General features: G+C 47.0%; 1 protein-coding gene across 1 annotated transcript; it reads right to left on the bottom strand.

Moving 5' to 3' along the window:
• Nucleotides 1-397: 397 nt before the first annotated feature.
• Nucleotides 398-14427, bottom strand: LOC143000272 (tricarboxylate transport protein B, mitochondrial). The gene is made up of 9 exons (XM_076149528.1): nt 13933-14427; nt 7091-7198; nt 5650-5749; nt 3450-3588; nt 3268-3352; nt 3044-3148; nt 2433-2548; nt 2275-2348; nt 398-1928 (listed from the first exon to the last, which is right to left on the bottom strand). The coding sequence occupies exons 1-9, from the start codon at nt 14042-14044 to the stop codon at nt 1814-1816; spliced, it is 954 nt and encodes a 317-aa protein (XP_076005643.1). The 5' UTR covers nt 14045-14427; the 3' UTR covers nt 398-1813.
• Nucleotides 14428-15073: the final 646 nt, after the last annotated feature.

Genomic DNA, 15073 nt, shown 5'->3' with positions numbered 1-15073 from the left:
CCACACACACACACACGTCCCAAAATGGCCCACAACATACTCCCTCACCCAAAGTACAGTACATCAGAGTGCATTCCATTTCGCAAGTGTGTGTGTGAGTGTGTGAGAGAGAGAGAGAGAGAGAGAGAGAGAGAGAGAGAGAGAGAGAGAGAGAGAGAGAGAGAGAGAGAGAGAGAGAGAGAGAGAGAGAGAGAGGTGGACAGTTCAATCACCCTACATGAGCATCAGCCAAAACTCTTAACAATGGGTTCCCTGTTCCAATTCCTCTCCTACCTCCTACCTGCCCCTCCATGTTTCTCTCCATCTGCAAGGGAGGGAGGATGAGGAGAAGAACAACCAGCCTGCAGAGAAGAACAACGAGCCTGCGGAGAAGAACAACAACCACACACACACGCTCTCAAGTTTTCAGATGCTTCTTTTACTGAGCTTTAACTTCCCCATACAACAGACCAACTTCACATTAAGCAAAGACAAAAGAGAGGAGTGTTGTTTAATTCTCTACAGCTTCCATGAAGACAAACCATAGAATCTCTCTCCCTCTCTCTCTCACACACACACGTCATGGCTTAAATCATCTTTTATAACGTTTGTCTTAAGATCTTGTTTTAGCTACAACTGGTCACATAAAATCCAATATTATTTGTATGCAACTATTACAGCAACATAACACACACACACACACACACAGACAAGCATCGACTCATTAAACTGTGACTAACAACGCAGAGGCCCACATGAAGATAAGCAAAGACTTTCAGTCAGCAAAGAAAATATGAGAGCATTTTTCTGGCAGTTACAAACAAATGGAACTTCAAAAGGCACGTGTGAGGTAACGCCAAATCCACACACACACAGACACACAACATGGCACTGACACAGGGCAGCTTCATTATGACGGGCGGAGCCTCTGATTTGTGTGGAATGTGTTGGAAAGTTGAGACGGAAAAGTGACACGACACACGCAGAAACACAGAGGTGGGGACTTTGTCGAGGTCGGAGGTCAGAGGTCGTGCTGCCGGCATGACTCAGCATCCGCTGGTCATTTCGGCTCACAGTGAAGGGCAGAAATACGTCTTTTCTAATACATCACACAAACCTCATGTTAAAACAATAACACAGCACACGGTCTGTCAATCATCAAGATGTTCAACCGTCACTTTATACATTTAAGTGTTTTGATATAATATGTTCTATTTTCTTCACAGGGCTCCTCTTGTGCACAGTTTCATCGTTAAAACATATTTGGCATTTGGCACAAAGTTTAAATATATCTTACTTTACAATAAAACTATTATGTTGGTAACGGAATAAACTCTTTACTATTTCTTTTTAAACTAATTACAACTTATGAATGATTGTTTGAGAGGCTTGCTTGTGAGAGTGGACACAGCTTATATGACTGTAAAGTGATGCAGTCTGACACCAGCGGCTCTGAAACCAGGGAAACACCTGCACAGCTGCAGTAAAGAGCAGGGAAACAGCTGCAGAAGAAGAGCAGAATCATCGTATTCTTCACCTAAAGGGGGTATTAGTCAAAGCAGGTTTAGCCAAGGAAACAAATACCTTCCAAAGATTGAGAAATATTTCACCAATAATAGTGTTTGTGACCCTAAAACCATAACCAGAACATAAATAATCATACCGTAAACCCACTGCATACATAGTCAATAACCAGAAGGGGGCGACACTGAGCTACAGTACATCAGACTTCACATTCTTATTCCAGCACCGTGAGATGTTTGACTTCCTGGCTAGTGTGTGAGCATGAACACTGATTCAAGCTCAGCTACATCTGAATATGTGAACGAAGCACTCAGTCCGTCTTCCAGACCGTGTTGAGAACCTTCACCACCTCCTCGTAGATGATGAAGACGATGGCCACGTCCAGACACACGCGGCCCAGCCGGGGAACCGTACCTTTATAGAAACTACAGAGAGAGAGAGAGGGGGAGAGAGACAGAGAGAGAGAGAGAGAGACAGAGAGAGGGAGGGAGAGAGAGAATGATAGAGAGAGGGTGGAGAGAGAGAGAGAAACGGGGTAGACAGAGAGAGGGAGGGAGGGAGGGAGGAAAAGAGGGAGAGAGAGAAGGAGAGAGAGCGACAGAAAGGGAGAGCGAGAGAGACAGCGAGAGAGGGAGAGCGGTAGGGAAAGAGTACAGAACATAAGACACCATCCTTCAGCATTTTCTAATGAATTGACTGATGAATTCTTGACCTCAGTGACACTCTAAGAACACATTGCATCACTTCTCCACAGTGTGGCGCTGCACTCACGCTGCCAGGCCCTCGTGTCTCAGGATCTTAGCGGCACAGTCCAGCGTGCTTTTATATTTATGTGCTTCCAGACCCTGTGGAGAGAAATGAAGAGAGAGTGTTACTAACAGGCAGGAGTGTGTGAGTGTCTGTGACTGCGAGCCTGTGTGTGTGTGTACCTGCATCCTTGTCTTGATGACGTCTAGAGGAGTGTTTCCAAACACACTGGCTGCTCCAGCTATGGCTCCAAATGTTCCAGTCAGCAGAGGGTTAATGGATTTGTTGGGGTTATCACCTTAGAATGGAAAGAACCAAATATAGGATGATAATATGATCTTAAAATCAGTCCAGATGAAACTCCACAAGTAGTTGTTCCCTCATTTGTTGGATCAATGAAAGCTATTCTTAAAAGTCACCAGTAGAGGTCAGCGTTACCTCATGAATGTAAAGGTACAGACACACATTTAGCTTTCAGAAACTAAAAAACGGAGCAAACAGTGTGTATTTGATCCCATTAACCCATTAAGGAGTCAATAAAAATCAATTATCCACTTAGCTCTGACCTCATCAGCACAGTGTGTGTCTGTACCTTCACACCTCTATGCTGAATGAAACCAATGAAGTCTGGATTTACAATTTACAAGGTTAGTCAACAGAAATGAAACTAAATTCAATTCAGTTCAATTTCAAATTCATAGCACAGGACTTCACCTTATGTTCCCCTTCACCCTGACCTGCAAATGTCAATCAAACAAGCACACATTCCATGTTCACACTCGTGCGCTCTGACCTTTGTACCAGTTCTTCAGCGAGGTCATCACATAGAAGCGGATGGCCTGGTTGGATCCTTGTTTGAGGACGGTGGCAGTGAGACCCTGGTATGTTCCTCTCAGTCCTGCTCAGGCCGAATGAGACAGAGACAAACACAATTACTGCTCCATCACGCAACAAACTGTAGCAGAGGGATTTCAGCTGCATTCCCCTCTCTGGACAGTAGGGGTCAGGCTTACTCACCTTGTGCCTTGATGATCTCTCTGACTCCATGGTAGAAGCCTTTGTACTTAGGGTTGGCTGATGATTGGTCATGAATGAATTTAACCTTGAAAGATTTAAAAAAGGAACACAATGCTCATCACTCAGTCATTTCTCATTTATTTAGCTTTTTAGATCAAAACAAATCAGAGCAGTTGTGTTACCTTGATAGTTTCCATGGGGCAGACCACGAACACAGCCTCCATCACTCCAGCTCCAAGCCCACACAGAAGGCCTCTGCTGCTGTCCAGACGGCCGTTCTCATCCTTTGCGCGGTTACTTAGGAACTCAAAAACCCCAAACCTGAAGAGGAGGAGGAGGAGGAGGAGGAGAGATCCAGGGAGGAATTATGAGGAAAACTTAACACTTCAGGACATTCAAACCTCCACAACCTTCTCGGAGCAGATTTAGTTGTTGATGCTCAAAAATGCCCACAAATCAATACTTTGCTTTTGCCCATGAGCTGACACACACACACACACACACACACTTATCCTGAGATTGATGCCTGAAGCTGAAGTCAACAAGAAAATACCAAAGTGATGATTTAGAAGATATTGCAGAAAGGTTCAGATTGTACAGGGAGATAAACTGCAGAAAGAGCAGAATTCACCTTATTGCTTTTATTTCATTGTCCTGCATGCATCCTCATTTCAATTCAGAGAGAGAAGAGTGACGGACAACAGCTGCCACGGAAACCAGTCAATGGACAAAGAGGCTGGAGGAGGGAGGGGGCGGGGAGGGGGGGCGGGGGGGAGGGGGGGAGGGGGGTTACGTACCATCAGAAAATGTTGTGCCTGCGAGTCCTTTACAAGAAAGGTTATTTATAGACGGAATTGAATTGCGAGGGGAAGGCGGGACGAAGCACGGCACACTGAGCAGAATGGGAGGAGGAGGAGGAGGAAGAGGAGGAGGAGGAGGAGGAGGAGGAGGGGAGAGATGTGAAGATGAAGAATTCTTTGTTGCTCTCTGGCTAACTTGCATCTTTCGTCTGGGCCTCATTAACCCCTCGTTAGCCTCGCCGCTCACAAGCTTTGGAAGATTTTTATTTACTTTATTATGACTTATTATTCATGTGGTATCCTTTAACGCAGGGAGATGCCAGTGCTCTTCATCACCGACCTTGTTGAACAAATGCAGCTCATTAAAAGCCGGTGCAGAGAAACGAGCCGCTCCCTCGCCACGTTTTTTTCCCCCCGAAACCAATTTCAGGGGTCGACAAAACTTAACAATATGAGTCTGACACGACCTGCTTGGGCTGACAGCCAGAGATGCAGAGTAATGGCCAATCTTCATTAGTGGCCGTTCCTACAAGGGCTGGGTGCTGATGAGGAAGGAGGAGGTGAAGGAGAGAGGGAAGGAGGACTAAAGGAGGCTTGAAAGAGGCTGTGGAGATGAAGATGGGGGGGTTGGGGGAAAGGTCAGCGCCGTCCTTTTCTGTCCCTGTCCTTCCTCTGTGACGGCAGAATGAACGAGGGCACCATGGTGCACAGGCAATCAGCTAATGGGATGGGAGAGAGGGAGAGAGAGAAGGAGAGAGAGAGAGAGTGGTGCTGGGGTGGGGGAGCGATGGTGAGGAGGAGGAGGAGGAGGAGGAAGATGGAGGCAGGGAGAACGGAACGGATCGAACAAGTGATTTAAGGAAAGTGGTGGTGAATGGACGAGCGCCAAGATATTCTTCCATTTCAGTGTTTACTTCGCCTGTCCATCATCAATATGGCCGACACCTCAATGCCCCTCTTTACACAAGCACACACACGCGGGCACACACACACACGCACACACAATGACAGTATAGTGACACTAGTCTCCCTCTCTGCAGCCCTATTGAGACCCTGCATGAGTTTGAGTGGCGTCTTTGCTCCGCTTGGCTGGGCCTGTCTCTCCAGCACACAGACAGGCTTTACCCTCCAGCACACACACACACACACACACACACACACACACACACACACACACACACACACACACACACACACACACACACACACACACACACACACACACAGCATTTTGTTCGGTGTGTGTGTCTTGCAGGGAGAGCGAGAGTGAGCGCTGCAAACGTGCAGACTTGTCTGGAGATAAATGTCATTGCTGTGAAATAATAACATAATTACATAGCGGTTCAGTGTGACATCTATGCATTGCATTGTGGGTAATGGACCGGAATAACTGGAGTGTGTGAGCTCATTAGTTTATGTTTGTGTTATTGTTTTCAGTCTATTACACACGACTGGCAATTATAAAGAGCTGCATCTGCTGTCTGAGTATATATACTGTATATGCATTTCTGTGTGTGTGTGTGTGTGTGTGTGTTTGTATGGAAGTCTACACACCACTTATTAAGCGAGTGAGTTTACATACCTGACTGCTGACTTGGGTATGGAGCCGTAGAGCAGCGAGCTGAGACCCCTGTAGAGCCCTCGGACACCGTGACCCTGCACTGTCTGCTTCACACAGTCACCTGGACGATACCACACACACACACACACACACACACGCACGCACACACACACGCACAAAACCATAGTATTAATCACAAATATAGCTGAGTCATTGGGGAGGACAGGCACGTGAACTGTGTGTGTGTGTGTGTGTGTGTGTGTGTGTGTGTGTGTGTGTGTGTGTGTGTGTGTGTGTGTGTTGTGTGTGTGTGTGTGTGTGATCATATTCTATTCTATTATCCAATCATATTCTCCTCATTTGCTCATGTACTTCTGGTCTACATGAGGTGGCACTTCCTGTCACGGTTCCCTGTTCTGTGTTCCTGTAGGAGAGCGGCTGATTGTTCTTCTTCTCTTTATGACAGAATAACAATCAGCTGCTTTCCCTTAATGACCATCAAACACAAAACAGACACCGGCGGTTGAACCATAGCATAAAAGAAGACAGAAGTATATTTCAGTAATCTGCCCGACTGGTTTCTTATCATCACTTCACTCGTGCACACCCTTCCTCCCTCATCACTTCACACACACTCACACGCTTCACACACTCTCTCACCCTGGCTGTGCCACATTCAGAGGGAAATGTTAATGGCAGGTTATAAATAGCCCCGATGGTAAACATATACGTTCAGATAATGAAGTTTCTGTGTCGGCCGCCGTTCCTCCGGCTCTGCTGCCCCGCGTACGCAACACAAAATGGCCTTTGACCGTGTTGTTCCTATGGAAACGGCAACGCACAAAGGGAATGGGACCATTTTGACTTTGTGAGGACCTACAGCTCCACGCAACGTATGGCCGCCCTTATTGCTCACACGACATCAACCTTATGAGCTCTGTGTGTGTGTGTGTGTGTGTGTGTGTGTGTGTGTGTGTGTGTGTGTGTACCTGTTTAAACTGACAAAATAACAACAGCACGTATTTATTTTATGTATTTTATTTAAGTTCACTTCTGACTGTTGAACAAACCGAGCGAGCAGGAAAGGCAACAGCTGTCTCAGGCTCTCATTAAGACTCTGATCCTCTGAGCGCCTGCCAACACAAACAGATCCTGTGTGTGTGTGTGTGTGTGGGTGTGTGTGTGCGTGTGTGCGTGTGTGTGCGCGTGTGTGTGTGTGTGTGTGTGTCTGCGCGTGCGTGTGTGCATTGGTCTGTTCTCAGTCATATAAGCAAGCCTGGTGACAGCCTGCCAGAATCGGTAATGCACCTGGGGGATGATGGGTAATTTGATAACGAGCTCCTCAGAGAGGCCGAGAGACGGGATGGAGAACGGATGGAGAGGGAGAGAGATAGAGAGAGACACCGACAGAGAGATAGAGAGAGAGAGAGAGAGAGAGAGAGAGACAAGCAGACAGACTCACCTATCCCCCTGTATTTGGGTGGGTTGGCCCTCTCGTCCAGCTGTAGTTGGGTCTTGACGTACTCTGTGGGGAAGGTGATGCAGATCTCGATGCCGCCTGCGATCCCGCCTGCACACAACACAGATAAGCAGAGCACATGTTTACTCAGATGAAGGACGTTTGTTTTCTCTCTGGTCAGGCAGCACCGTCGATGCGTCGTCTAAACTTAGCACGGCCACTTGATTCAGTGCCGTGTGAATTACAAGGAGCTGCCATTGCATCATGGATCATTACTGTGACTCCAACACAAATGGCTTTCCCCTCCATAAACAGCGGGGAGGGCACGGCCAGTTAGAGCACGGAGAAGACAGAGGGACGTCTCGTGAGGAACAAACGTCTGTGTGTCTTTTACCGGGCGCACAGTGAAGGGAACGGACAAAGTGAAAGCACGGATGGATGTGAATGGATGAGTGAGTGCGGGAGGATGCAGGCTGGCACACAAGCGGCCGCGCTCAGCCAGCAGGGCTGACGAGGACAAGTGTCCAGAGCAAGGCTGACGCACAATGCTGATGAGTCATGAGGGAGGGAGGGAGGACAAAGAGAGCGAGAGAGAGAGAGAGAGGGAGAGGGAGAGAGGAGGGGGGACATTAATTAAATTATCCACGGTGCCAGCAGGGAGGAGCTCCATTACGCAGGCCAAGACCCTCCATTAACTCAATCACACACACACACACAGAGGGTGAGAGAGAGAGAGAGAGAGAGAGATAAAGAGGTAGAGGTAGAGGTAGAGAGAGAGAGAGAGAGACAGAGAGAGCAGGTACTGATGCAAGCAGACATGAAGCTCAGTGACCAATAGTTACATCAGAACAGACTGATGAAGAGGATGAATTATTATATTAACATTACAATAGGAGTGTTATTCCATGATGCGGTGCTCAGATGAAACATTCTGTCAGCATTGACGCGTTTCTAAAACCTACTTCTACCTCCGTTAAGGACACAAGCTCCTTTTCTTCAGTTATAAAACATGCAAACGTCATCGGGCTGCTGCCGGCACGACCTTACAGTAAGAGGAGCTTTACTGCTGCTGCAACTGGAAACAGGAAACAGCCACTTGAGATAAGGTCCGTATATACCCCCCCATGGCACAGGAGCAGTGTCAGAGGCTGGATCCTGCATCGTGCAACTGTCCATCAAACACAAACATGTTCACCTCCTTTATGAGATGAGATTGTCAGGCTAAGCGGTGAACATGAAGGTTTCCTGTCTGTGACGGCTCTCAAACATCAAGGTCACTGGAAATCTAGAGGTGGTATTTGGGAAGCAAATGGACCAACGCCAGTGCTGGGGAGTAAATGAGTCTGATTTATACTCCAGCTCACACCCTGGGTCCCATGGGAGTCATGTGAGGGTCGTCAGACGGACAAAGCAGCTGATCTGAGTCAGCTTCTTCTTCTACTTCTTCCAGACCCTTGCAGAACCTAGAATCAGTCAATTAGCACATTTCCTTCAAGAAATCTGTCAATTCCGTCCAATTGACAGATTGGCTGAGATTAATTGAGGCTGCGGCCTGTCGGGTCTGACTCACACAATCACACACTTCATGTCATCACAAGGCAGAGTCATGTCATGCTTCCAATCCTGGTGGAGAATTAAGGGAATATGACATTTTTCACTTTGAAAGGAAAAGAAGAAGACGAAGATGACATTTCTCACTTTGCTCCATTGCAGCCTGGTATGTGTGTGTGTGTGTGTGTGTGTGTGTGTGTGTGTGTGTGTGTCGTTCGTCTCAGTCTAACTGCGAGGCAGCGACACAGCACATGGAATCAATCCTCATCACACACACACACACACAGGAGAGGCAGCCTGTTTGTCTTCTTGGACATTTTGTGAGTGTGACACTTGAGCACACACTCGCTCTCCCTCACACATACACACACATACGCAGGTTAAAAATGAAAGCCTAACTGACTCGGGTGCAGGCTGCCAAACAGCAGTAGATACCGCAGCAAAATGGCCATTAATCTTTATCTCCACAGCCCTGCTCTCCAGTCTCCTCCCCCCTCTCCCTCCCTCGTCTCCCCCTCATCCCCCAAACACTCATCTCCACCGTGTGTCGTTAAATCAATGCGTCCACATCGATCCTTGACCTTTACAATTACAGGAAACAAACAAGACGCGGGGTTTGGACTGATGTTAGTTTGATCCGATGTAAAGGTGCCGGACCGTTCTTACACAGACCAAACCTGAAGGAGGAGAGTGTTCTCACGTCCCATTGCTGTAAATCTGTAAATCAGCAGTTTGATCAAACGTTGTTAAGCAAAGCGATGATGTCGACACGCTGAGTGAACAAACCTCTGGCTCGCTCGCTTACTGTTTGCCACATTTAACCAGACGAGAGAGATTTATAGTTTAATCAGCGTCCCTCAGACTTCACAGCTGGGCCCTGCTCGCACTGTCGCCACTGACGGTCACCACTGGAGCCCATTCACACACACACACACACACACACACACATTCACGCTTAAATGCATAGCCGCTCTCTCTTCCGGTGGGGAAGCCAGGTGAGCAGGCAGACAGCCAGATGAGACAGATTCTGAGATTATAATGAGCGTCTGAGACATCTGGTCCATGAAGAAACGCCTCCTGACGACCAAGCAGAGGAGAAGAAGAAGAAGAAGCCAGAGACTCAGAGTGTAGCAGATTTTAAGCCTCATTATCTTTAAAATATCAACAGTGTGTCTAGTGAGGCAGGCGAACACTGCAGCCTCCCGTCTGCTTCAGGGGCTGGGAAGATTCTACAAGCTCCACAAACACACACACACAGATTTATCAACCAGAATGTAACAAATCTGTAAAGAATCGTGTGTCTGTGAGTGTGTGTGTGTGTGTGTGTGTGTGTGTGTGTGTGTGTGTGTGTGTCACGAACATGGAAAAAGATTAATTAACATTTTTACCGCAGGATTGATCAATTATTTATCAATCAAGCAAACAGGAACACAGGAAACACGCCGTTACGTCTCGGTGCGGTCCAACGTGAGGACACTGCCAGGGGACACCAGGCGGACTATTAATGGAAGCATAATATTTCATGATCGAGATGAAAAGAATTATTCATCTTACGTCTCTCTCTCTCGCTCTGATTGATTCTTTTGACTCCCTCCAGTATGCAGACTGTTTACAAACGGACATGAAGGCGGCGGTTTGTGCAAAACTGGAAGGAGCAGAAGGACCAGACTGAGTGACTGCATGTGTATTCTCTTTGTTTTGCAGTATATGGACAATATTTGCTGCCTAGAGCTGTGAATAAACAGAAAGACGACTAAATGTTCACTGTCAGAGATCCTTTAAGTCTCTTCAAGCTGATTTTATGCCTTAATGACGAAAAAGAACTAAATGTAAATACAAAGTGCTTTAGAAAACATTCATTAAGTCAGTCAGAAGCATTTTAACCCTCCACTGACCCTCTAACACACGTATGGGATGAGTCAGAGGTTTACATGAGGGGTTCTCAAACTGTAGTACCTGCATCATCACGGTACCTGAGCTGCCTTCTGATCCTGAGCTGGATCATTTTGCTAATTTGGCCAATAGAGAATTGTATGCAGTCCATTTAAACGATTTAGCTGAGACAGATAAAGATATTCTTCAAGGTTTATTGCTCTTTTTTTAATTAACAACTAAATCTCTGAGTGTTAAATGTTTGGCGGACTCGGTGGCTTGTTGTTGTTGTTTGTGTTACTTGGACCTTTTTGTTCGTACGTGATTGAAACACTTTGAGAGCTACAGGTGTAACTGAACACACTGACTAATGAAAGCAGCTCACAAGGTGTGTGTGTGTGTGTGTGTGTGTGTGTGTGTGTGTGTGTGTGTGTGTGTGTGAATGGAGGCAAGGAGTGGAGTATTGTGATTTATGATCTCACATCTAGGTATTCACAGAGGAGCGTGTGTGTGTGTGTGTGTGTGCGTGTGTGCGTGTGTGTGTGTGTGTGTGTGTGTGTGCGTGCGTGCCGCGAGGTAACAGGGAGTAAGAGAACACTTTGACGAGCCCTCTGAGCCTGAGAGGAGACAACCACTCAGAAACGCTAACTGACTGCCTGAGGCCAAGAGAGGGGGGGGGGGGGAGAGAGAGAGAGAGAGAGAGAGAGAGAGAGAGAGAGAGAGAGAGAGAGAGAGAGAGAGAGAGAGAGAGAGAGAGAGAGAGTGAGCATGAGAGAGAGTGAGCATGAGAGAGAGTGAGAGTGACAGTGAGAGAGAAAGAGAGAGGGAGAGGGAGCAGGAGAGAGTGAGAGAGAGAGAGAGTGGGAGAGTGAGCAGGAGAGAGAGTGAGCAGGAGAGAGAGAGAGAGAGAGAGAGAGAGAGAGAGTAAAGAGAACAGGACAGCCTTTGTGTAGAGATCTTATCTATGCTGAAGTCAAACTTTGACACTGAATAACGCTTTTATTATCACTATATTAATGAAAGCCACAACAATGTAGGAACACCAAGCACCAAGACCAGAGAACTATTTAAAACCACCACCTCACACACACACACACACACACACACACACACCCTACCCAAGGCCTCACACTGATAAGACTGTCCCTCCCTAAATGTCGTCTCAGCTTTGGTCATGACTAGTCTCTCTCTCTCTCACACACACACAAACATGCCACACACACACAGGCACAATTGCTACAGTAGTATTGACATGTCACAGCAAGAAGTGTCAGTCGTATTTATGAGCTGCCACATTTTGTGCAGTGAGGCTTTGGTGTCCCGGTGTAAATTACTGTCAACTGTGGTTTCTGACGGACAGTTTCTCAGGTCAGACACGCAGAAAAAGCTTCACCACCACCGCCGGCTCATTTAAACAAATCTCTGCTGCTGTACTGTTAACCAAATACACACACACACACACACACACACACACACACACTCAGCTACTGCAGGCAGGCAGGGGGAGTCACCGTGACGGAGAATGAAATCATGCTGCTCTTGCAAAACTGGACAGACAGGCTCCAGTCCAGCACCGGGTCTGGATCAGGTCCATCAGGATACCAGGAGCCACGGGGGAGCGGAAGGGGGAGGGGGAGGGGAAGCTGATTCTACAGAATATCACAATAAAAGGTCACATCTACTCAATAACAATAAATGCAAAGATACATTGGAACATTCTGGACCTCTCATCTAGATGCCAGTAGCTGTGTGTGTGTATGTGTGTGTGTGTGTGTGTGTGTGTGTGTGACTAAACTAAAATTGCAAACAGAGTATTTAGGTCATTACCAAACTCCCAGCATCTGTGATCAAATCAATTCAGCCCCACCATGTTGAGAACTGATCGTGCTGTACTCAGACAGAAACATCGTCTTCCTCAGCTCATAACTGACAGATGTAGCACACGCACGCACGGACGCACTGTAAGTAAACTGCTCATTTGTGAAAAGCAAAATGGAACTTGGTCCAAATAAAATATTCAGCCAAACTGTTGCCAGAACAGGAGGCAGAAATCAGCAGAGAGGAGTGAAGTCCCATGGAGTCCAAACACGGGAGCCCCTCTGACAGCCTCTTCATCAACCAGAGCTGCCTGCTGCACCCTCAGCAGCGTGGAGGGGGTTGATTGTTTTGGTGGAGGGGTTTTCATTTTGTACTGCCTGAGCCTCAGCAGGGTAAAACACTGAATACCAAACATGTTCTATTTACAGTACGGCTTCATGATGAACGCTGAGATCGGCTCCTTTTCTATCAAATGAATAACATTACACTAACACTAACCAATAAATGGTTAAATTAATCTTTGTGCTCTGATTTTTGGCATTTCAGAGCTTAAATTGTTCATTATAATTAATCAAAAACTAATTAACCACTTGTGAAAATGATCATTAATTACAGTCTTATAACGAAGCAGTGTAACAGCGTGGATCATTATTCTGCAGGAAGCCGTCACAGTGTCAAACTAAACAAATACTGCAGATGATCACAAAACAACATCATGGTGTGTCTCTCCTGATGGGACTGGACCCCCTCACATCCCTGAGTCTGGATGCATAGAGCTGCAGCAGCGTGTTGCCTACAGAGCCAGCCTGCAATGTCGAGTCACTCCGCTCTAATAGCTTTATCTAAAGTGCACTAACATGATCTAATCGCCTAAGTGCAGTCAAGATTGAATAATGGCTGGAAACTGGAAAGAAAGAAGAAGAAGAAGAAGGTGCTACGGCTTCCAGGGTCACAGGGTCAGCGTGGTGGAAATGCTGCTTGACCTGTACGTGTGCAGTTTACCTGTTAAACTGGACGACCATGTAACCAGCAAGACAGCCAAGTAAACATCCAGCTCCTGTCTGTGTGAAACTATATTCTCTGTCTGCTGCTGAAGCTTAAAGGAAGCTGCCACACAGGAAACACCCCGATGATTACTGCTCTCATCAAAGCCAAGGCTAAACAGAAATCATCAGTATAACACTGCCACATACACACACACACACACTTGTTAGACAGACTTGAGGGCCATCACACAATTTATACAGCTGCCAAAAACAAAACATGAATAGAATTAAATAGAAAATTAAACAGAAAATGCGTTTTAATTGTTTTTCCATTGAGATCGCTGCACTTACGTCATAGTTTACGTGTTTGCAAACGTTTGATAGTTCAGTAACGGCTCAGTCATATATTACATCATAAACACTTATTCTGCGGTTCTGCATGATGAAATTACGACGTTGGACTGAAATCGGAGTACGTTGTTTTTTTTCTTACTGCATTTAAAGTTTTTCTATTTTATACTTTTATAAAGTATAGATTACAGCGATAATGAGCCTCGGTTCTTTCTTTGGCACTCTAACTGACATGTTCTCAAACTCTACACTTAATAACAAACTTACCGGCCAGGATCGCCTTTCCAGGGTGAGTTAGTTTCGCTTTCCCCGCCGGCGCGGCTGCAGCCAGACACGGCGGCCTGGGGAACGGGCTGACGGACGGGCTTCTCCGCTGCATGGCTCCCCTCAAACACACCGAGCAAACCTACGGAGGAGCGTCAAGTGTCCAGGTACGGAGCGCGTAACTGAATCTCCCCTCCCGAGTCTGATGTCAACACATGGACGCACGGCCACAGTCTGGTGCGCTCCTTCTCCTCCTTCTCCTCCGGATGGGACCACTGACGCGTCACTGACACGGCTGGACACTGTGGACGCCACTGGGACCTGCGGAGAAGTTGGGCTCTCCTATAGCCATGGGGTGTAATTTGTAACCATAGTGACACGTTGGCACGACGGTAGTACGTAAAAGCAACCCGGAAGACAGGGGCGGATAAATAAAGAGTCCGTATCCTGTTCCTCCTCCTGTAATGAAGATATGAACCCTCCCTCCCTCCCTCTTTGCGAGACAAAGTCAACAAGCAAGCAAACCGGGCGCGTTAGATACCGGTGGGTGCGTCAATGTTAACCGGTGTGTTAATAAGGGCGCAGGGAGGAAGGAGCCTGGGCAGTTTGGCTCCAAAACAAAAGAAGAAGAAGGGCGGGGCGCAGACTGCCCGTGTCCCTCTCTCGCTTTATTACCATATAAAAGCGCCGAAAGACAGAAAATTATTTAAACTGATTGCACTGTTGTGAATTTATTCGACCTGTACGCAGTGTTTATGTCCAGATCCTCCCTGGCTCCCACATCAACACAAACAGGAACCATCAATCAGGTCTCCAACCAAATGTCAGTGTGGGGGCCAGCATCCTGTCAACAAGGGGGGGAGGGGGGGGCACCAACCTACACACCTGCCTTTCAACTCTCCCTGCACCATCACAATAACACACAGTCACAGTGACACACAGTCTCTTTGCCAGATCTGCATCCAAATCCACCTGAGTCCAAATCCATCACAGAGTCTCTTTAGGACAGTTTGTTGGGGGGAAATGAGCTTTGTACTGATACAACAGGGTCTCTGAGGTGGCGGTAAAAAGATTCAATAAGAGTTGTGGGACACTTGTTTTACCAACTTGGAACCAAATGCAAACATAAATCCACACACACACA

Source organism: Genypterus blacodes, unplaced genomic scaffold (genome assembly GCF_046128005.1).
Source record: "Genypterus blacodes isolate CSIRO-AG114 ecotype Tasmania unplaced genomic scaffold, CSIRO-AGI_Gbla_v1 ptg000045l_1, whole genome shotgun sequence".
Lineage (NCBI taxonomy): Eukaryota > Metazoa > Chordata > Actinopteri > Ophidiiformes > Ophidiidae > Genypterus > Genypterus blacodes.
Note: the sequence above shows the minus strand (reverse complement) of the source record. Positions and strands in the feature narration are given on the sequence as shown.